Below are 20,969 nucleotides of genomic sequence, written 5' to 3'. Positions count from 1 at the left end.
GGCGTGAAGCCGAGCGCGAGGTCACCAAGGCGCGGTGGCGTTTGGCCGGCGTGAGCAACGGCCAGCGGGAGCGCGCGCGAGCAGCGTCGAGGGCGCGTGCGTGCGAAGGGCTGCAGCCGTGTGCGGGAACGACAGGCGCAACCTGGGCAGGAATGGGGCGAGCGACAATGGCAAGCGGCGAGCACGAGCGGAGGCGGCTGCGAGCGTGCGGGCCAGCGAGGCCGCAACAGCGGGTGCCAGGCGGCGGAGGAGCTGCAGGGTGCTGCGGTGAGCGCGCGGTGGCGGGATTGGCGTGACCAGCAGCAGTAGGCAAAGGGAGCGAGCGGGGCATGCGCGGGCTCGACGCGGCGGGGAGTGCGCGGGGGCGTAGCGGATGCAGTGGTGAGCGCGGCCGAGCGCGCGCGTGGCGCTCGGGTGCGGGACGACGAAGGGCGGCGGCGGCCACGAGCGGGCACTGGAGCGCGACGGAGATGGGGGAAGGGCGAGGCGCGAGGCGCGGCTCCGAGCGAAGCGACGAGCAGAGGGCCGCGACGGGCGTGGCGCGTGCGTGCGGGCGGTAGAGGAGGCCGGGGCGTTGCGAATGGCGCCGGCGACAGAGGAAAATGGGGAGAGGAGGGGGTCCTCATGGCGGGTCGTACGGGACAAGGCAGTGGTGCTCGAGGTGGGAGGACAGGGACGACGCATGCAGGGGAGGCAGTCCGGCGAGGGAGGCATGGTCGAGGCGGAGGGGTCGAGGCGGCGTTCCGGGCGACGGCGACCTGGTCCAGCGGCGTGTTGCCAGACGGCGGCATAGGGGTTGATCCCCCCGATCCAATCGGGGGAGGCAGAGGAGAGGGAGGTGGATCGTGGTGGGGGAAGAAGTGGGGGGAGTGGGAGTTGTTGCGGGAGGTGGGCTAGGGTTACGGGGGAATAAGGGAAGCAGGGGTGGGCTGGCCGGCCTGCGAGCTGGGCCGAAGGCTGAGGCCGAGGTGGGCAGGGGGGTGTGGCCCTTTTTCTTTTGTTTTTGGGATTTTGTTTTTCTTTCTAAATTTTTATCTTTTCTAATTTCTTTTCAGATAGTTTTAGTTTTATAAAATACAATCCTTGCATCTAAATTAGTGTCACAAGTTAGGCTTCTGTCACATTTAAGTTTGGCACTTAAATAAGTTAGTTAGTATTTTTTAAAGGTATTTAATTAGTTGCTTAGGCCACTGTTTTAATTATTCTAGGACATTTAAAACACTTTATAAAAATGTTGGTCCACCACCAATATAAAAAACTGATTATTTGGCACATTTTGAACAATTTAGTTTTTGATATTTGAAAACTTTAAATTTTAACTTTATTTTAAATTTAAATTTTTAACCGATTTTGAACTATCGCGAGATTATCAACAGTAACCGAGGTGACGTGTCATCATTAGCAAACTTTTACTGTAGCTTAATTATCCGGGCGTCACAATTCTCCTCCACTACAAGAAATCTCGTCCCGAGATTTAAGAGGGGAGCAAGGGGGAAGACTAGGTTACGAAATTCTAACGAGTCTTCCCGGTCTTAGTTGCTCTTCTCGAAGAGGTAGATCCATAATGCTGATGTCTTCATACTTCAGCTTGAGGTCATCATGATGACGCCGGCATCCTTTCTTCGGGAACTCCATCGTACAACGATAGAATGTTATAAGGGAAAATCATCTGGGGGGTATCCCAAGAATGAACACAGGAGTATCTCTCGAGTTGAACAAATGAAACACATCGAGAGCAAAGTAAGAAGGTACCATAAAAAGTTTCAAGCGGATAGACAATCGTCGTTGCCTGAAACAACGCGTGAAAGGGGTTCAGAGCAACGAGAATTAGTTTTGTGTCTGATACCAGAATTGACGATTTCTCGGAAGGTGGCTCGTGAATTACCTACGAGGACACGCGCGAGGAGTATCTTTGGGAACAGGGGGTGTACAGGAGAGTCAGGTTTCGATCCTGTGGAGCTGTGGGTTATGGGCCCACCATGTGGGTTAAAAGTAGAAAGAGCAGTGACATCTTGCACGGTTATGATAGCAAGGCACGTCAGAGAATAACATGTCAGTTATGTCGGCAACAACATCGGTACCAAGGGTGAGGGATGAAGAGAACGATTTTCCTGCTCGTTGAAATGAGGCGGACCAATAGGCAAAGTTCTCATCCATCGATGGTTACCGGAATGCCGTCAACAAAAGCAACAGGGTCTTACCGACACGGTTGTACACCAAGGTGTTTACAAAGGCATGAGAATATTACTGCTTAGATCATATTGATCACCAGTAAGGCTAAACAAAACAATGGAAAGGAAAAGGTGATCATCAGATTAAACAGAACAATGGAAAGGAAAATGTGTTTTAAACACATAATTCAAGGATATATCCTTCCCAAGGACAAGCAGAGCATGGTATCTGTGGCAGGATATCATGTAGAAAACCCTTTAGGTAAGGGGAGAGAAATTTCATGACACTACCGATACAACGGTGTTTGGATAATTTAGCAAGAAACATTTAGCATTGGCTTCAAATGTTCTTGTTGAAATTCGGAGTACCACAGACATGCTTCGAGATAGCATTGCCATGGTCATCAGGTAAAGATCAGGCTATGGATACACAAAGGATCCATCAGGAACAACTTATAGAATAAGTCTTACAACTTCCTCATGGAAGAATGGATAACCTTACTAAAATGGAAACTATAACAATAGTTCCTCCGTCCGGGTGTGCTAGGCATGACATCACCTTATCAGGTCAAGGACTAATGTTATAACTCTTGGGAATATGTTCCAACCATCATATTTGACCGAGATTCAGATCTGATAGGTGTCAGGATACCTCAGACTCAGGATGCCTGAGAAGAAAAGGTGCGACACAAATTGATGAGATGACATTGTAATATTCTCAGGAAATGAACTATGGGAGCAAGTTCCGAATCATGAGTTCATCAATAACCCAAGGAGAGGATGAGGAGGTGGCTGATGAACTCAGCGACAATGAATCGAGATTTCCAAAAGATGGATTCCCACCAGTATTCGATCAAGGAGATAACATTTATTAGATCAAAAGATATAATGAGGTATGCTCGAGGAAAACATACACAGTTAATCATTGATTGAAAGGTGCATCCGACATATGGGCTTAGGTAGCATGATCAATGTTAGAATGGTGATTCGATAACCAATGGTCTAAGAATGACATATCGACCATTAACTTCAAAGCAATAGGGTTGCTAAAAGTTTTGAAGTCGCACATCATAGTTCAATTGTCGGTTTTCTGGTTAGAAACAACACGGGGACCAAGGAATGAACGGATATGGTAAGAAGTATCACTTGTATCAAGATCTCTTAAGAGGTGGTGAAATTCTCACGAATTTCTTGACATAAAAGATGGTAATACTTCTAGGGTAAAGAAGAACAACTGCTGGGTAGCAAGGATCTCAAGGTATAACACAAAACACGAACAAGTTTGTATTGAACGGAAGACAATAAAGGGGTCGATGATAACATGAGTCACCGAGGGGCAAGGATGGTAATACCCATCAAGAATTCGATATATATCTTGGAAGAGCTTAGGATGTTGATGATGATCATGACACAGTTGTCAAGAGATGTCATGAAGATGTAATCGGTCGGCGATGCCATCAAGTCAAATGATGATGAAGCGAAAGGTTATGGGAACCAAGGGTACAACATAAACTCGAAATAAAGTTTGATGTTCAAGGAGAAATGATATGACGAGGAAGTTTGACGTAATATTAGCTCATCATCGAAAATTTGCTCCAAGAAGAAGGGCCAGGTAGCATAGTTTACAATTTTGCACGATAATGATATGGCCAACCAGGCTAGGAATGACTTGAAGGGTTATTAAACTCATAAGCAACAAAAATTACTTAGAGTTAATGAATCGAATTACGGACTTGATTCACTATTTGGTGTCCCTGAGTGTCTAACAACTCAGAACCCGGGGAAAAATTGGAATCGGTGAGATATAATACTTGAAGAAGAACGCATAAGAAGTAATATGGTTCTGTGACTTTATTGAGATACCATGGGGTAATACTCGAAGGTAGAACATAATAGAGGTTGCAGAGGTGTATTGATCTGTAGAAGACAAGTGCTTTAACTAGTCCGAGAAATGGGATCAAAGAGAAAATATGGTCAGAACCACGATTGCATAGGATCAATTCACAGATACCAGATGATATTATATCAATGAAATAGTTATAATTACAAGAAGCTTCTATGGTAGGATCTACATCGTGTCCGTGGGCATGAACACAAAGTTCAAGGTCAACTCCCACTTCTTCAATGTATAACCTTCCATTCACCTCTCATTTTCGAAGAAGTTGCAGTGTTGAAATTTTATCTAGCAAAATACCAGAAGAGCATGACTCGTGAAAACTTTCGAGTTCACACATATTAAGGAAGGCATAGGTTCAACCTGTCAGGGTATCATGGAAACATATACCACAAGCTTCAATAGTAAATACCACCAGCTCGAAAACAGAGCATGGTTGAGAAAACAGAGGATACAATTTACCAAAGGCTTTATATATCCGTGGAAAGGCTCAGAAGGTTATTTGAATATGAAGGACACTGTCGGATAATAATCCAACAAGAGGTTTGGTGGTCTACAACGGAGCTGATGTGAGTATCGGTACTCTATCAAAGGGAGAATGAATGCAAGTGCATCGGATTATAGAAACAACTGACTAACTCAAAGCTCAAATGCAAAGGAATTATGAATTCCAAGACAAGGGATCAGAGGCAATGCTCTGATTAGGGATGGATAAGTTGAGTAGTCTTAGGGGTACAACCGATGGCAATTTGATTGGTCGAGATCCGGCTCATGTTTAAAATGTCGTCTGAGCCGGGAGGATGAATCAAGGGACTCAAAATGATGATGACAAGGGATACTATGAATATTGCTAGCCATATGGAACGCAACCATAATGCAAGCAGACAAGTATTTGTGGGCAGAGGATTACCGAAAGATCAGATAGTATTAAAATGTATCTTGTGATGAACAACGGGGGAAGAACGGATACTCGGTAAGTGAGAGAAATTATCTGTAGAGGGTATTCATGCGGTAAAGAACTACAAGGCAGTATATCAAAGGATTCTCAGAACAATAGAGAGAATTTTGAGGTATCTTTTAATAACAAGATCAACGGGAAATGATTGTATGAAGGGCAAGTGTACGTGATTATCTGTAGGGGGTTTATCTACGGAAGGGATTTGCAAAAGCGACGGCACAAAGTCTCGAGAGAACATCACAGAGTATCTTCGGGATCCTTCGGTGCACCAAGCAATCATCTGGAGTGAGGGCTCTCCGGGAGGAGGTAGTTACGAGAACCTAGTGTTAGAGATAGCAAAATCATTTAACCTGAGTAGAAGAGATATCAGAGTCCCATATTATAAACGAGGAGTAAAAGATGCTAATACCACCAAATGGCGACGTGGGCCCGTAAGCCACACAGCCATGTTAGTAAAAGTTTTGCAATGTCTAGACTCAACTTCGGCCAAGGAGTGCGGAAGGGGGATTCCTACAGGCAGTCGGCTCTGATACCAACTTGTGACGCCCCCGGTTTGAACATACACTAATCATACACACAAACGTGTACGATCAAGATCAGGGACTCACGGGAAGATATCACAACACAACTCTACAAATAAAATAAGTCATACAACCATCATATTACAAGCCAGGGGCCTCGAGGGCTCGAATACAAGAGCTCGATCATAGACGAGCCAGCGGAAGCAACAATATCTGAGTACAGACATAAGTTAAACAAGTTGCCATAATATGGCTAGCACAAACTGGGATACAGATCGAAAGAGGCGCATGCCTCCTGCCTGGGATCCTCCTAAACTACTCCTGGTCATCGTCAGCGGCATGCACGTAGTAGTAGGCACCTCCCGAGTAGTAGCAGTCATCATCGATGGTGGTGTCTGGCTCCTAGACTCCATCGTCTGGTCGCAGCAATCGGGTATAGAAAGGGGGAAAAGGGGGAGCAAAGCAATCGTGAGTACCCATCCAAAGTACTCGCAAGCAAGGAGCTACATTACATATGCATGCATTGGTATCAAATGTAAAAGGGATAGCATATGTGGACTGAACTGCAGAATGCTGGAATAAGAGGGGGATAGCTAGTCCTATCGAAGACTACGCTTCTCGTAACCTCCATCTTGCAGCAGAAGGAGAGAGTAGATGGTAAGTTAACCAAGTATCATCGCATAGCATAATCCTACCCGGTGATCCTTCCCTCGTCAGCCTGTGAGAGAGCGATCACCGGTTGTATCTAGCACTTGGAAGGGTGTGTTTTATTAAGTATCCAGTTCTAGTTGTCATAAGGTCAAGGTACAACTCTGGGTCGTCCTTTTACCGAGGGACACAGCTATTCAAATAGATCAACTTCCCTGCAGGGGTGTACCATATTTCCCAACACGCTCAATCCCCTTTGTCCGGACACACTTTTCTGGGTCATGCCCGGCCTCGGAAGATCAACATGTCGCAGCCCTACCTAGGCACAATGGAGAGGTCAGCACGCCAGTCTAAATCCTATGGCGCATGGGTCTGGTCCCATCGCCCATTGCACACCTGCACGTTGCGTACACGACCGGCGAGCAGACCTAGCCTCCCTTATACAAGAGTAGGCGTTCCAGTCCAACCCGGCGCGCACCGCTCAGTCACTGACGTCACGAAGGCTTCGGCTGATACCACGACGTCGAGTGCCCATAACTGTTCCCGTGTAGTTGGTTAGTGCGTATAGGCCAGTGGCCAGACTCAGATCAAATACCCAGATCTTGTTAAGCGTGTTATTTTGAAATAACCGCGGACGCCGACCAGGGCCAGGCCCACCTCTCTCCTAGGTGGTCTCAACTTACCCTGTCGCTCCGCCACAAATATCCACTCAGAGGGCCGTCGGGACAAACGTCCTTTCGGACCCAATCCATGAATCACTCGCGGGTACTCCACGAGCCGACCCGACTTTAGTCATCATAGGTATCATATAATATGTATAGTATATACCCGTGATCAACACCCAACGTGATCACGACCCGATAGTATATCATGGCAGACAGACAAGAATGTAGGGCCATTGATGATAAACTAGCATCATATACTAAGCATTTAGGATTGCAGGTAAGGTATCAATAACTGTAGCAACAATGACATGCTATGCATCAGGATAGGATTAACGGAAAGCAGTAACATGCTACACTACTCTAATGCAAGCAGTAGAGAGAAGAATAGGCGATATCTGGTGATCAAGGGGGGGGCTTGCTTGGTTGCTCTGGCAAGAAAGAGGGGTCGTCAACAGCGTAGTCGATCGGGGCACCAGCAGCGGCGTCAGTCTCATAGTCTATCGGAGAGAAGAGGGGGAAGAAACAATGAATATAATGCAAACAGATGCATAGCGATGCATGACATGACAAGTAGCGATGCTAGGGGTGCCCTAACATGGTATGAGGTGATACTGGTGAAGGGGGGAAACATTCGGGAAAATATCCCCGGTGTTTCACGTTTTCGGACAAATGAATCGGAGGGGGAAAGTTGCGTGTTCGCTATGCTAGGGATGTGTGGCGGACGAACGGGCTGCGTATCCAGATTCGTCTCGTCGTTCTGAGCAACTTTCATGTACAAAGTTTTTCCATCTGAGCTACGGTTTAATTAGTTATTAGAGTAATCTAATTATGATTAATTAGTTTAATTAATTGTCTAGTTTAATTAATAAAATTTAATTAAGTCAATTAATTCTTTATTTATTATTATTATTATTATTATTGTTTATTTAAATTCTTTTTTATAAAAAAACATTCTGGGGGGGTGTGGGGCCCCCATGTCATAGGCCCCTGGGGCCATAGTGGGTTCGGCGCTGGGCGCTGGGCGCTGGGCGCTGCAGGTGCCCGACCCAAGAGAGGGCCGAGCGGGCACAACTGGGCACTGGAGCCGGACGCGTGGTCGGCGGCGCGGCGCGGGCGTTCGCCGGAGGGGGACGCCAGCGGGAGAGCAGCGGAGGGCGCGGGCCGACGCGAAGCAGCAGGCGACGATGGGAGGCAAGCGGGGGAGGGCGTGAAGCCGAGCGCGAGGCCACCAAGGCGCGGTGGCGTTTGGCCGGAGTGAGCGACGGCCGGCGGGAGCGTGCGCGAGCAGCGCCGAGGGCGCGTGCGCGCCAGGGGCTGCGGCCGCGTGCGGGAACGGCAGGCGTGACCTGGGCAGGAACGGGGCGAGTGACAATGGCGAGCGGCGAGCACGAGCGGAGGCGGCTGCGAGCGTGCGGGCCAGCGAGGCCGCAGTGAGGCCGCAGCAGCGGGCGCTGCGATGAGCGCGCGGTGGCGGGGTTAGTGTGAGCAGCAACAGTAGGCAAAGGGAGCGAGTAGGGCATGCGCGGGCTCGACGCGGCGGGGAGTGCGCGGGGGCATCGCGGATGCAGTGGTGAGCGCGGCCGAGCGCACGCGGGACGCTCGGGTGCGGGACGGCGAAGGGCGGCGGCGGCCACGAGCGGGCGCTGGAGCGTGGCGGAGATGGGGGAAGGGCGAGGCGTGAGGCGCGGCTCTGAGCGGAGCGACGAGCAGAGGGCCGCGACGGGCGTGGCACGTGTGTGCGCGCGGTAGAGGAGGCCGGGGCGTTGATAGAGGGAAAGGGGGAGAGGAGGGGGTCCTCACGACGGGTCGTAGGGGACAAGGCAGTGGTGATCGAGGTGAGGGACGGGGACGACGCACGCAAGGGAGGCAGTCCGATGAGGGAGGCGTGGTCGAGGCGGCGTTCCGGGCGACGGCAACCTGGTCCAGCGGCGTGTTGCCGGACGGCGACATCGAGGTTGATCCTCCCGATCCAATCAGGGAAGGTAGATGAGAGGGTTACGGGGGAATAAGGGGAAGTGGGGGTGGGTTGGCCGGCCTGCAAGCTGGGCCGAAGGCTGAGGCCGAGGTGGGCAGGGGGTGTGGCTCCTTTTCTTTTGTTCTTCTTTCTAAATTTTTATCTTTTCTAATTTCTTTTCATATAGTTTTAGTTTTATAAAATACAATCCTTGCATCTAAATTTGTGTCACAAGTTAGGCTTCTGTCACATTTAAGTTTGGCACTTAAATAAGTTAGTTAGTATTTTTTTAAAGGTATTTAATTAGTTGCTTAGGCCACTGTTTTAATTATTCTAGGACATTTAAAACACTTTATAAAAATGGTGGTCCACCACCAATATAAACAACTGATTATTTGGCACATTTTGAACAATTTATTTTTTTGATATTTGAAAACTTTAAATTTTGACTTTATTTTAAATTTAAATTTTTAACCGATTTTGAACTATCGCGAGATTATCAACAGTAACCGAGGTGACGTGGCATCATTAGCAGAGTTTTACTGTAGGTTAATTATTCGAGCGTCATAGAGAGAAGGATACCAGAGAACGTTCGAAACATGTTCAATGGGGATCCTATCGATCCGGAACACAATGCAAACATGATACAAAGGTTCCTCACTGTATCGAGAACCGACAAGTTCATATCCAACTCCTAGATGATTTTGTTGAGCACTTGTGGGCACTTCATAACACTTGATTGCTGTGCCTCTATAATGCTATGGATTATTACTTCACATTTGGACCCTTTTGTGCGTTTGAATTTGAATAATTAAATTAGCCTTTTTTAATTTGTAATGGTCGTGAATTGTGTGAACTTTAATTATCAAGTTTGGATTAGGCATGTGTGTAAATATGTAGTTGAAGTGAAGTATGTAAATCAAAAGTTAGAGAAACAGTCTCACTAAGTCTCAGAGTCTTAGTCGGTGCTATATCCGTGATATCTTCAATTGAGATTCGTGTAGAAAATTTCTTTTCAGTTTTTTATGTCTCTCTCTCTCGCTCTCTTGCATTTTAAGTAATTTGATTAAGACTTGGTTAAATCTCAATCGATTGAGACCTAGCCACACCCTTAGAAAAATTTGCAAAGAAATTTCTTTAGGGAGTTAAGATTTAGGTGCTTGTTTAGAAGCTGTTTTATCTGAAGAGTTAAGTTTTGTGGGCTAAAATTCAGGGTTTCAGCTATAGGAACTTATCTCAGATCCAACCAAACCGAGTGTGAAAAACGGATCGCTCCCGCGACACGCCTGGCGAGCGCGTCACGGGAGGTTATCCAATCGCGGCCGGAGTAGCATCCCCCTCCTCCATCCTCTACCCTCGCCACCGTCGGGCAAAGCCTGGTTGGTGCTGGCGGCGGCGGGGACCTCTCTCCTCTCCGCATCTAGGGGCGCGGCGCGGGCCGACGATCGGGGGCGCGGCGGCGCTGGGCAGAGCTTGGAGGTGACCGGTCTTCGGTTCTTCGTCCCGGTCGTGGAGGGCTGGTCGAGGCGGCAGTTCTCGTCTGGGTTAGCGGCAGCCAGTGACGGCACTGCCCAGATCCGGCCCGTCGGGATCCAGGGGAGTCCTGAGTGGTTGGCCTTCCTATTCTTTATGCTCCAAAATTTCGATCTACTTCATGCCAGCCTCCTCGATCTGGACACCAACGGGTTCCTGTCTTTCACTCAGATATCTCAGCTTTTGGAGCATGGCGCCACTGGATACCAAGATTAGAATTGATCCGGTCGGGCGTGCCCTCATCTTTGGCTAGAGAGGCTTCAGGAGGGCATGGCGCGAAGCTTCGCTACCTTGTTAGTGCCATGGGACATGTCTAAGTATAGATTTTCACGGTGTTGACAGTGGTGAAGAAAGTCATGGTGGCTGTGATTGGAGACTTGTAACGGCAGAGAGGAGTTTTGGTTGCATTGAAGAATGGCGGCATAGTTTTTTTTCCTGTGTGTCCGGTGTTGAAGACTTGCAGCGGCGACCTTGTTAGGAGGGGGTGGCAACACATGTGTACAACATTTTTGGGGGTGCTTCTCGACCACCGAGCCATGATCTCCAGGGTGAAAGCCCAAGGTCTGGCCTTCATTGGTTGTACCTGACAATGGTCTTGCAAAGGCATTGTTTTTGGGATCTCAGACTCTCTCCAGGGTGAAAACTCAAGATCATTGATCGGGCGACAACAATGCGTGTGCATTATTTCCTTCCTGGAGGCGTCGCTTTTGGAGAACCTCTTATGTAATCTGGGTGTCGTTTTTGGTGGTGGTTAGAGTGTTGTTGTTGTGAGTGTTTCATCACTGCGACGAGGTCTTTGTTTTTATATTTCTATCTTTTTTTATTTTTGTTTTTGGGTGTGTTCATCCCTGATGTCTTTCGATGCCTTATTGATGCGGAGTGTAATTGGTATATTCACGATATTAATGTATTCTTCTATAAAAAGGAACTTATCTAAATAAATTTACTGCCCTAGAGAGGCGAACCATGTTGCCCAAAAACTTGGCCATGTTAAGGTTTTTGATTGTAAAAAAAAATGTTTTTTTTGAGAAAAAATCTCTCTGTAAAAAAATGCTAGCATACGAGGAAGCATAACCGAAAAAGAAAACTCGTGCGGATCTATCCACTCGGCCGCAGGCGCCGCCCCTTCGGCAACCCCTCCCGCTCCACCGCCGTCCACCACCACTCTACCCCGCCGCCATCCCCTGCGTCGCCCGCCGCCCGCCGCCACCACTCTCCTCCGCGGCCATCCCTGTGACAACGCAGACCCCGCCCCTACCGTCCGCAGTCGGCCGCCACCACTCCCCTCCGCCGTCGGCCACCAACTGTGTTATTACGCCTGGCTGCGTTTAGGGGAAGCAATCTCGCGGGAGACGGGGGCGGGAGAAGAGTTGATTTCCTTGTGCAATCGGGGAAGAGAGGACTAATTTCGAATTCATTGTCTGTTTGCTCAAAACTTTTAATCACGATCCTCCTCCCTTTCGAAGGAGATTAGTCTGCTTTGTGGCGTCGGCCTAAATAAACACAACAGGAGGAGAAGGAGGGCGATTTCAGGCCAGCTCGGGCGTCCGCCATTGTCACAGATCCAACAAAGTACATACGGCAAAGACATTTGTTGATCCGATCATCAGCCATGAAGAACAAAAGCAGTCGTCGCAGACGCAATGTAAGTGCTGCTTCTTTTGTGCCTGGTGTTTTGTACACAACCTAAGGTTCATCCTCAAAATGCTGATTATTTGTTGTTCCAGCTAAATGCAACGCAAAAAGCAACTCGCGACGAAGCCGCTGCAAGCAATGTAATCGAAAACAGGCTTAGCAATCTGCCCAATGACCTTCTGCTCAACATTCTGGAGAGGGTGGACACGCTCGATGCTATAAGGACTTGCATCCTCTCCAAGCAATTGCTGAAGCTCCCTACCATGCTCTTGCGCTTCTACCTAACTTTCAGCCTCAAGCAAGTGCTCAGAACCAACCGTGTTGTGGCTCATGTAACGGATATCATCTTGAGCACAAGGAGCCCGGAAGTTACCATCAGCGAACTCAAAATTAGATTTGTCTTGTTGCCTGATAACTCTCTCACCATTGGAAGATCTGTCGCCCGTGCCATGGCAACCCAGAAGGTTGGCACAGCTGAGTTTGAGATTGTAACGAAGAAGCATCATGGCCTCTGCTCTTCTGCTGACCTCCTCCAGTTTGCGAAACAGTTCAATGATTTATTTGGTGCTTGTCCGCGTGCATTTGCTGGCCTTACGAGCCTGTTGCTGGAAAATATGAGGTTTGGTGAACTGGACATTCCCAAGATCCTCAGCACTTCCAAGCGCTTGGAGTATTTGCGTTTAACCCGTTGTGACTCAGGGTTCCATTCTGTGGTGCAAGTAGAACATGATCAACTTGTTGAGATTGAGGTCGAGATATGTCTACCAAAACTCCAACGGTTGACCTATGATAATTGGTTCTCTTCTGAGTATCCGTTGTATTTTGGTTTTCTACCACAGCTTTCAAAGCTGAGCCTTATTAAAACTGGCATTCGTTCGGACAAGACTCTCGAGTTAAGTCAGCTCCTTGCTAATGTTCCTTCCCTAGGCGATCTGCATCTGGATTTTGGAAGTGAAAAGGTACCCATTAGTCATTTGTATCATACCTGTCCATTCTCACTTTATGATGGGTATATGTATCAACAGTAATTTTGTTAAACGTTTTTTATCCCAGATTTGGATTCTACCAGAATGCCCAAAACTAGTCACGCCTGTGCTCAACAAATTACAACATGTGAATCTGGACCATCTTCCTGAAGGATGTGATTTAGCTTGGACAATGTTTATTCTTAAAGTTGCACCCTCCCTAAAAGAGTTGTGCATCACAGTGTGGGATCATTGGTGCATAATGATAACAAACAAAGAGTTGCGGAAGAAATATTGTTTCTGCGAAAAGGCAGACGTGAAGTGGAAGCCATATGCCCCTGATTTCAAGAACAAGAATCTGGCTAAGCTCACCATCTATGGGTTCCAACCCGATGACAATTTTATGAGATGCATAGGATGTGTTGTGGAACATGCGGTTAATATAACAGAGATATCTTTGTACGGCAGAAAGGTGTGTGGGCGCTATGGTGACTTGGATCCTGAGATCCATGACAATGTTTGTCCATCAAGATATCCACCGACAACCGAGGAGCGGAAGTAGATAACTGAGGGGTTGGGTTTGGCTTCGGGTGCTGTGGTTCACTTACAGTCCTAATTGGAAAAATGAGATGCATAACATTACTATGGTACTCCCTCTGTAAACAAATGTAGGACGTTTAGATCACTACTTTAGTGACCTAAAACGTCTGCATTTCTTTACAGAGTTAGTAGTATGTTGCAGTTTTTAAGTCATATGTACTATCGTCTTCATAAATGGAAGGAGTTGATGAAAGTTATTGTGCTTGTACGCTTTCATTTCAATTGAAGCTTTTTAATTATTGGGAAGTATTATGGTGTTTGTGATGCATCCTGTGGAAATAATAATTGTGAACTATGGTGAAGTTTAGAAACAAGTTGACATCACTTCATCATTATGCACACCAATGTTGAAATAATAATTAGACAATTTATTGCAATGGTACGTGCTTTGATGTTCCTTTTGAAGGAAAATTGTGCATGACCAGATATTTGCGTTTACACTCATCTATGTTTGAATTAACTTTCTGAACATCACACAGAAGCACCATATGCTGAAACAAACACTTGGGTATTTTTCTGACAAACCAGAGAGCAACACAGAGAATTACCCAAGGAAAGTTTTTACACTAAAATTATGCAAGACCAGCAGTTCATTCGCTCTTGCGAGCACTTTTTACAACGGACACTAAAAATTATCCAAAGAAAGCTTTTACACTACAACTTATGCTAGATAACTCGATGCCAGAGTGGGTTTGTGCCCTGGATGTTTTGATTTCGCTTGTGCTAGATAAATCGATGGCAGACATCTTAATAGCAGCTTGCTTTCTCTTGGTATAAGATAGCAAAGTAGTAGTATTACTATTTAACCTGGACAATGAGTCATTCTGACCCTTCACATGAAGTACACATGAATATTTTCTGGCAAAAAAGAAGAAGAGAACCTAATATCCATTTCTTACAAAGGACACTATGTAAGACAGACTGCAATTTGTTAGTTCTGAAGCACTTCTTACAGTGGACACTAAAAATTCTCCAAAAAAGGACTTTACACTACAAGTTCTGCTAGATAACTTGATGGCAAATACTGAAGCACTCATTTATTCTTGATGGCGCGGAGCCTTGGTAACTTTGGCACCGGTAGGATCCTTCTTCTCCACGCCCTTGATGACACCAACAGCAACAGTTTGTCTCATGTCATGCACAGTGATACGGCCAAAGGGAGGGTAGGTGGCGAAGGTCTCCACAACCATGGGCTTGGTGGGAATCATGTTCACAATGGCAGAATCACCTTTCTTGATGAACTTCGGGCACACCTCCAGCTCCTTACCAGATCGTCTGTCAATCCTGGTCACCAGCTCAGCACACTTGCACTTGACAGCAATGTGGGAGGTGTGGCAGTCCAGCACTAGGGCGTAACCGTTGCTAATCTGACCAGGGTGGTTCATTATGATAACCTGGGAGGTGAAGTTGGATGCCTCCTTGGCAGGATCATCCTTGGAGTTGGATGCAACAAACCCACGCTTCAGATCCTTCACAGCAACGTTCTTGACATTGAAGCCAACATTGTCACCGGGAAGCGCCTCCAGGAGAGACCCGTGGTGCATCTCAACGGACTCTTTCGGTGGAAACTCTTTCGATGGAAACTCTTTCGAAGATGATTCTTAATGCTCAAAAAGAAAAGATGATAACAGGGCTTGCTTCGGATCTTATTGAAGGGGGAGTTGCCATACTTCAATATGATGATGATACGGTCATATGTTTCGAGCATGATAAAGAGGTTGTTGTTAAGCTTAAACTTCTTCTGTTTTGAATTCATGTTGGAGCTAAAAATTAATTTCCTAAAAAGTGAAATGCTATGTGTTGGGGGAGACGATGACATGTTGGCTTTCTATGCTGAGCTTTTCAATTGTCAGATCGGGCACTTCCAATGAAATAGTTGGGAGTACCGGTTAGCTTTTCTACTCTTCGTAGCCTAGCGTGGAATTTTGTTGACGACAAATTTCTTAAACGGTGTGAGTCTTGGATTTGTAATGCAGCGTCGTCGGCGGGAACACTTACTCTCCTATGTTCTTCTCTTACAAGCATCATTTACTATTACATGTCTATGTTTCTACTTCCTAAGATGATGATTAAAAACCTTGATAAACATCGTAAAACGGTTCTTCTGGCAAGAAAATAATGGCCGCAAACGTTATCATTTGGTTAAATGGGCCCGGATCTGCAGATCCAAAAACAACGGGGGCTTGGGGGTTAAAGACCTTCGCGGACAAACTATTAGCTTACTCGTTAAGTGGAGGTGGGAACTTGAGACACACCAGGGCTTTTGGCAGAATGTGATCCATGCCAAGTATCTCAAGAGAGACACAGTGACCTCGGTGAGAAGTAAGTTTGGAGATTCACCGAGCCATCATGAAGGTTAAAGAGCACTATTTAGCTGGCAGAGGGATAGTGCTCAACTCTGGCAACTTAGCTAGAGTATGGGTTGATTCTTTGAACGATAATCCTCCTCTATGTGTTAAATTTCCTCTTTTATACAGTATTTGTAATAACCGGGAAATCACGGTGGCTGCTTTCTGTGGTAACCTTGGTGGCGACTTCTTTAGAAGGAACTTGCATCCTCCGCAGTTGGAGCAGTGGGATGAGCTCATGTCCATTGTTGGATCTTGGTCGCTTTGTAGTGAACCTGACCAGATCATTTGGATGCTGGGAAAGAAAAAACGTTTCACGACCAAATCTGTTTATGAATATTTGGAAAGACACATTGCTAGATGTGATTATAGGTGGATTTGGAAATCCAAGCTACCTCTTAAGATCCAAATATTTCTGCAACCAAAGATGTCATGAGTAGGCAAATTGGGGAGGGGCTCCTAGATATTCTTTTTGTAGGGACAGGCAAACGTCCCAGCATCTTTGCTTTACATGCCCAGTGGCCAGGGTGGTGTGGAGGACTGTGGGATGTGTTCAGGACACCGATCTTTACAACACCTAGGACAACAAGGAACCATTTTACAACACCTAGGACAACGAGGTGTAGTATTACCTTTTGTAGATCCCCCTTTCCTTTTTGAGGTACAACCTTTTGGAGATGTCCCTTTCCTTTTTGTCTACAAGCTTTTGGTGACAACTTCTTGTACGGAGCCAGGAACTTCGGAGAACCTCTTCCAAACATCATACTTGTTGGGCACAATAATGTTAGTAACATTATTATCTAACCTAGTCATAAAAAAGTTATGCACTAAAAGTTATGAAAAGAAACAAAGAGTTCAGATAACTAACTCTTCCCACATCCTCACTTCTCCCCGCATCTTCTTTACTACGGTTGCCGATAAATGACATAATCTTCCCACATCTTTGTTGCAATTGTGTCTCTATCATTATCTCCATCAACCATTTGATTACTCAATGACTCCACATCATTGTGGTATTGATTATCACCTCTCCGGAAGATCAACAAAACCAGGTACCATTTGAACAAGTTCTCTGGTAGGAACTATCCAAGGACTCCACATGAACTGTTTAATCTCAGACACTCCAGCCTTAGAGTTACGGGTTGAGAGGGCATTTGGAGCTCTGAAGAATAGATTTAAGATCCTGCAACAGAAGCCATTCCACACTTTTCTCAACCAGGTTAAGCTTGTTCTTGTTTTTTTCATTCTGTGAGAACTAACAGATATCAATACAAAGAAGAAGAAGAAGAAGAAGAAGAAGAAGAAGAAGAAGAAGAAGAAGAGGAGGAGGAGGAGGAGGAGGACGGGATGGACTTCCATCTAGTTCAACATCGATGAACTTTCACCAATTGAGCCATTTGTCTGTTATATTTGTATTGATATTTGTTAGTAGATAGGATGAACTATGATTTATTATCTACTTAGGACTGAAACTAAGTTCAGATCATGTGTGGTAAGGTCACCACTAGTGGGAAGTGGTGATAGCATCTTATATAGTTTGCAACTAAGCACCGTATAGTTTGTGCGCCCACTACAACGCAAGCAACCAAACGGTGGGTCAATATTGATTCCCTCATGAGCCAACCTAGATACACCAAATTATGTGCCGATGCTAGTTTTTAGTCCATTTTATCTCAGCCAAGCTCATCTTTGACACACATGCAAAGAGGAAAAAAAACTCAACCAAACACGTCCTTGGACATTGACCGCGACAACTCATAGGCTTTGTACAAGTAGGAGTATAAAATTAGGGAAATACTCTTTAGTTTCTTGTTGTATCTGCACCGTATTTGGGATTCTTTTAATAATTACAAAAAAACAAAATAGTCCGGAAGTTTTTTAAAATAAACTTGACTTTCTTTTGCACTAGTATATAATTTTTCACGACAAAAAAACGAGCGTTGACTTCATGGCAAAAATAACAAATTCATTTGTTATTATAAGGCACTATTCATACTATTTTTGCCAAAAAGTTATTTTTTATGAAAAGAAGTCAAAGGGGATTTTTCTTTTTGTGATTTTTTTCACAAGTCATCATTCCATTGAACGGAGGAAAATGCAAGATACCACTATCCACCTAACTATCCAATCACAGGTTGGTTTGCTATTAATTTATTTTCATAAAGGGTGTATATACACCCACAGATCAAAAGTCCCCCTCCTAAAAAATCATTGGAGCTTTTCCTTTGAGATAATAAAATCATTGGCGCTAATTTTGTTTTTTCAGATGTTTATTTTTCTATCGGTGGGCCGAAGAAGAATGGCCTACCGCTTAGGATGTTGAGTCAAGTGGCCCAAACGCTTGGGAATGAAAATCAGAGGAACTTTCTCTCAAAAAACAAAATGGTAGCATAAGAGGAAACCATAGCCGACCTTGCGGCCCCGTCGGCCGCAGGCGCTGCCGTCCCCTGCGGCAACCCCCCCCCCCCCCCCCCCCCCCCCCGCCACTCTACCGCGTGCCATCCCCTGCGACAGCCTCCCTACCCAACCTGCCGTCTTCCGCCGGCCACCCACCACTCTCCTACGCCTCCATCCCCTGTGACAACCCCGACCCCCGGCCCTGCCGTCCGCCGCCGGCCACCACCTCTGCAGCCTGGGTAATTATGCCTGGCTGCGTTCCGGGGGAACTAATCTCCCGGGAGACGGAAGCGGGAGAAGATTTGATTTCCTTGTGCAATCGGGGAAGAGAGGAGGTCGATTTCGGATTGCGCGGCGAGGGCAGCCCAAAAGGATTGATTTTTATTCGGAGTCTGTCTGGTGAGAAGTTGTAATCCGGATCCTCCTCCCTCTCCTCTGAATAATCTCCTCCCTCTTGGAGGAGAGCCGGCCGAGTCGGAGGAGGAGGGGCCGCCTATATCGATCTAATAAATTGGCGTCCCCGATTTGTTTTTCACCGGCGATTAGTCTGCTTTGTTGCGGCGGTCCAAGTAAACAGAGGAGTAGGAGTGAGGATTAATTTTGTTGTCGCAGATCCAATAAGGTAGAAATCTTAAGGCCATTTGTTGATCCGATCAGCCATGAAAAACAAAAGTGGTGGTCACAGACGCAATGTAAGTGCTGCTTCTTTTGTGCCTGATGTTTGTCCTTCCCTTCGATTCATCCTCATGGCTAGGACGCTGATTTGTTGTTGTTTTTAACTGTTAAATGCAATGCAGAAATCAGCTCGCAATGAAGCCGCTGCTGGCAACAAGAATGGTCGTCGCAGGCGGAATGTAAGTGTGCCTGGTGTTTGTCTGTTGTGCAAGGTTCATCCTCAGAAGGTTTATTATTTGTTCTTACTGCTAAATGCAATGCAGAAATCAGCTCGCAATGGAGCCGCTGCTGACAATGGCGACAGGCTTAGCAATCTGCCCAATGACCTCCTGCTCAACATTCTGGAGAGGGTGGACACACTTGATGCTATAAGGACCTGCATCCTCTCCAAGCAAATGCTGAATCTCCCCACCATGCTCTCGCAGTTCTTCTTAAGTGCTGGTTCCGTTCCAGGTCACCATGATAAAGCTTGTGTTTTCAGCCGCGGTGAAGTTCTCCGAACCAACAATGCTGTGGCTCGTGTAACGGATAGCATCTTGTGCACAAGGAATCCGAAGATCGCCATTACTAAACTTAAAATCAGATTCGTCTTGATGCCACATGTCTCTCTCACCATTGGAAGATCTGTTGCCCGTGCCATGGCAACCCAGAAGGTTGGCGCAGCTGAGTTTGAGATCATAACGGAGAAGGCTTATACGGACTGCTCTCCTGCCGATCTTCTCCAATTTGCGAATCAGTTAAATAATTTTGTTGGTGCTTTCCCAGATGCATTTGCTGGACTCAGGCGCCTGTGGCTGCGCAATATGAGGTTTGGTGAACTGGACATCACCAACATTCTCAGCACTTGCAAACTCTTGGCATCTTTGCGTTTAACCGAGTGCGACTCAGGGATCGATTCTGTGCTGCAAGTAGAACATGCTCAGCTTGTTGAGCTTGAGGTAGACTACGGGGAATTTTCAAGAGTTGAGCTGACATGTCTACCAAAACTCCAACGAGTGAGGTATAATAATTGGTACTCTTATGAAGATCCCCTGTATTTTGGTTTTGTACCACAGCTTTCAAAGCTGAGCCTCACTAAAACTGGTGTCCGTTGGGAGAAGACTCTGGAGTTAAGTCAGCTCCTTGCTAATGTTCCGAACATAAGCAATCTGCATCTTGATTTTGAAAGTGAAAAGGTACACTCATTAGTCATATGAATCATATCTGTCCATTCCTATATGATGGTTATATGTGACAATAGTAAAAATTTAAATTGTTTATTTCTATTACAGATCTGGGTTCTACCAGAATGCCCGAAACTGCTCACGCCTGTGCTCGGCAAACTACAGCATGTGAATCTAGACAATCTTCCTGAAGGATGTGATTTAGCTTGGACGATGTTTATTCTTGAAGCTGCACCCACCCTAGAAGAGCTGTGTGTCGCGGTAAGGGATCATTGGTGCATAATGCTGACAGACGAAGAAGCTCGGAAGAAAAATGGTTACTGCGAAAAGGCAGACGTGAATTGGAAGCCATATGCACCTGATTTCAAGCACAAGAATCTGGCTAAGCTCACCATCTATGGCTTCCAACCCAACGACAATTTTAAGCGATACATCAGATGTGTTGTGGAACATGCGGTTAATATAACAGAGATATCTCTGTACGACAGGAAAGTGTGCGGGAGCTGTGGTGACTTGGATCCCGAGATCAAGGTAAAGGTTTGTCCATCAAGATATCCACAGACAGCCGAGGAGATGAAGCAGATAACTGAGGGGTTGGGTTTGGCTTCGCGTGCTGTGATTCACTTCCGGTCCTAAGTGATTTGTATAGGCAGTTTGTTCCATAACCACCTTTCCTGTCATGTTTTACTTGGATTGAATTCCTCCCTCCGTCCATGAATAAGTGTACATCTACATTTTGCCCCAAGTCAAAGATTAGAAATTTTTACCAACTACGTATTAGACGGATGTACCGATACCAATTCAGTGTCATAAATGCTGCTACTTTTTTCTATAAGTTTGGG

General features: G+C 46.2%; 3 protein-coding genes across 4 annotated transcripts; 2 read left to right on the top strand and 1 right to left on the bottom strand.

Moving 5' to 3' along the window:
• The first annotated feature begins 11,432 nt into the window (after positions 1 to 11,432).
• LOC125515116 (uncharacterized) lies at positions 11,433 to 13,879 on the top strand. The gene is made up of 3 exons (XM_048680543.2): positions 11,433 to 11,989; positions 12,072 to 12,938; positions 13,033 to 13,879. The coding sequence occupies exons 1-3, from the start codon at positions 11,957 to 11,959 to the stop codon at positions 13,504 to 13,506; spliced, it is 1,374 nt and encodes a 457-aa protein (XP_048536500.2). The 5' UTR covers positions 11,433 to 11,956; the 3' UTR covers positions 13,507 to 13,879.
• A 702-nt stretch (positions 13,880 to 14,581) lies between these two features.
• On the bottom strand, positions 14,582 to 14,929 carry LOC125516963 (elongation factor Tu C-terminal domain-containing protein). The gene has a single exon (XM_087528877.1). The coding sequence runs from the start codon at positions 14,927 to 14,929 to the stop codon at positions 14,582 to 14,584; it is 348 nt and encodes a 115-aa protein (XP_087385003.1).
• A 3,452-nt stretch (positions 14,930 to 18,381) lies between these two features.
• On the top strand, positions 18,382 to 20,927 carry LOC125515105 (uncharacterized). 2 transcript variants are annotated; one of them, XM_048680532.2, is made up of 4 exons: positions 18,382 to 18,981; positions 19,087 to 19,143; positions 19,228 to 20,139; positions 20,236 to 20,927. In XM_048680532.2, the coding sequence occupies exons 1-4, from the start codon at positions 18,949 to 18,951 to the stop codon at positions 20,761 to 20,763; spliced, it is 1,530 nt and encodes a 509-aa protein (XP_048536489.1). In that variant the 5' UTR covers positions 18,382 to 18,948; the 3' UTR covers positions 20,764 to 20,927. The 2 variants fall into 2 exon arrangements, with proteins under 2 accessions (XP_048536489.1, XP_087385002.1); XM_087528876.1 differs by having other exon boundaries at positions 19,087 to 20,139.
• Positions 20,928 to 20,969: the final 42 nt, after the last annotated feature.

The sequence above is a fragment of the Triticum urartu genome, chromosome 6A (genome assembly GCF_056163025.1).
Source record: "Triticum urartu cultivar PI428250 chromosome 6A, HENAU_Tu73, whole genome shotgun sequence".
Lineage (NCBI taxonomy): Eukaryota > Viridiplantae > Streptophyta > Magnoliopsida > Poales > Poaceae > Triticum > Triticum urartu.
This window is presented reverse-complemented; position numbering and strand designations above follow the sequence as displayed.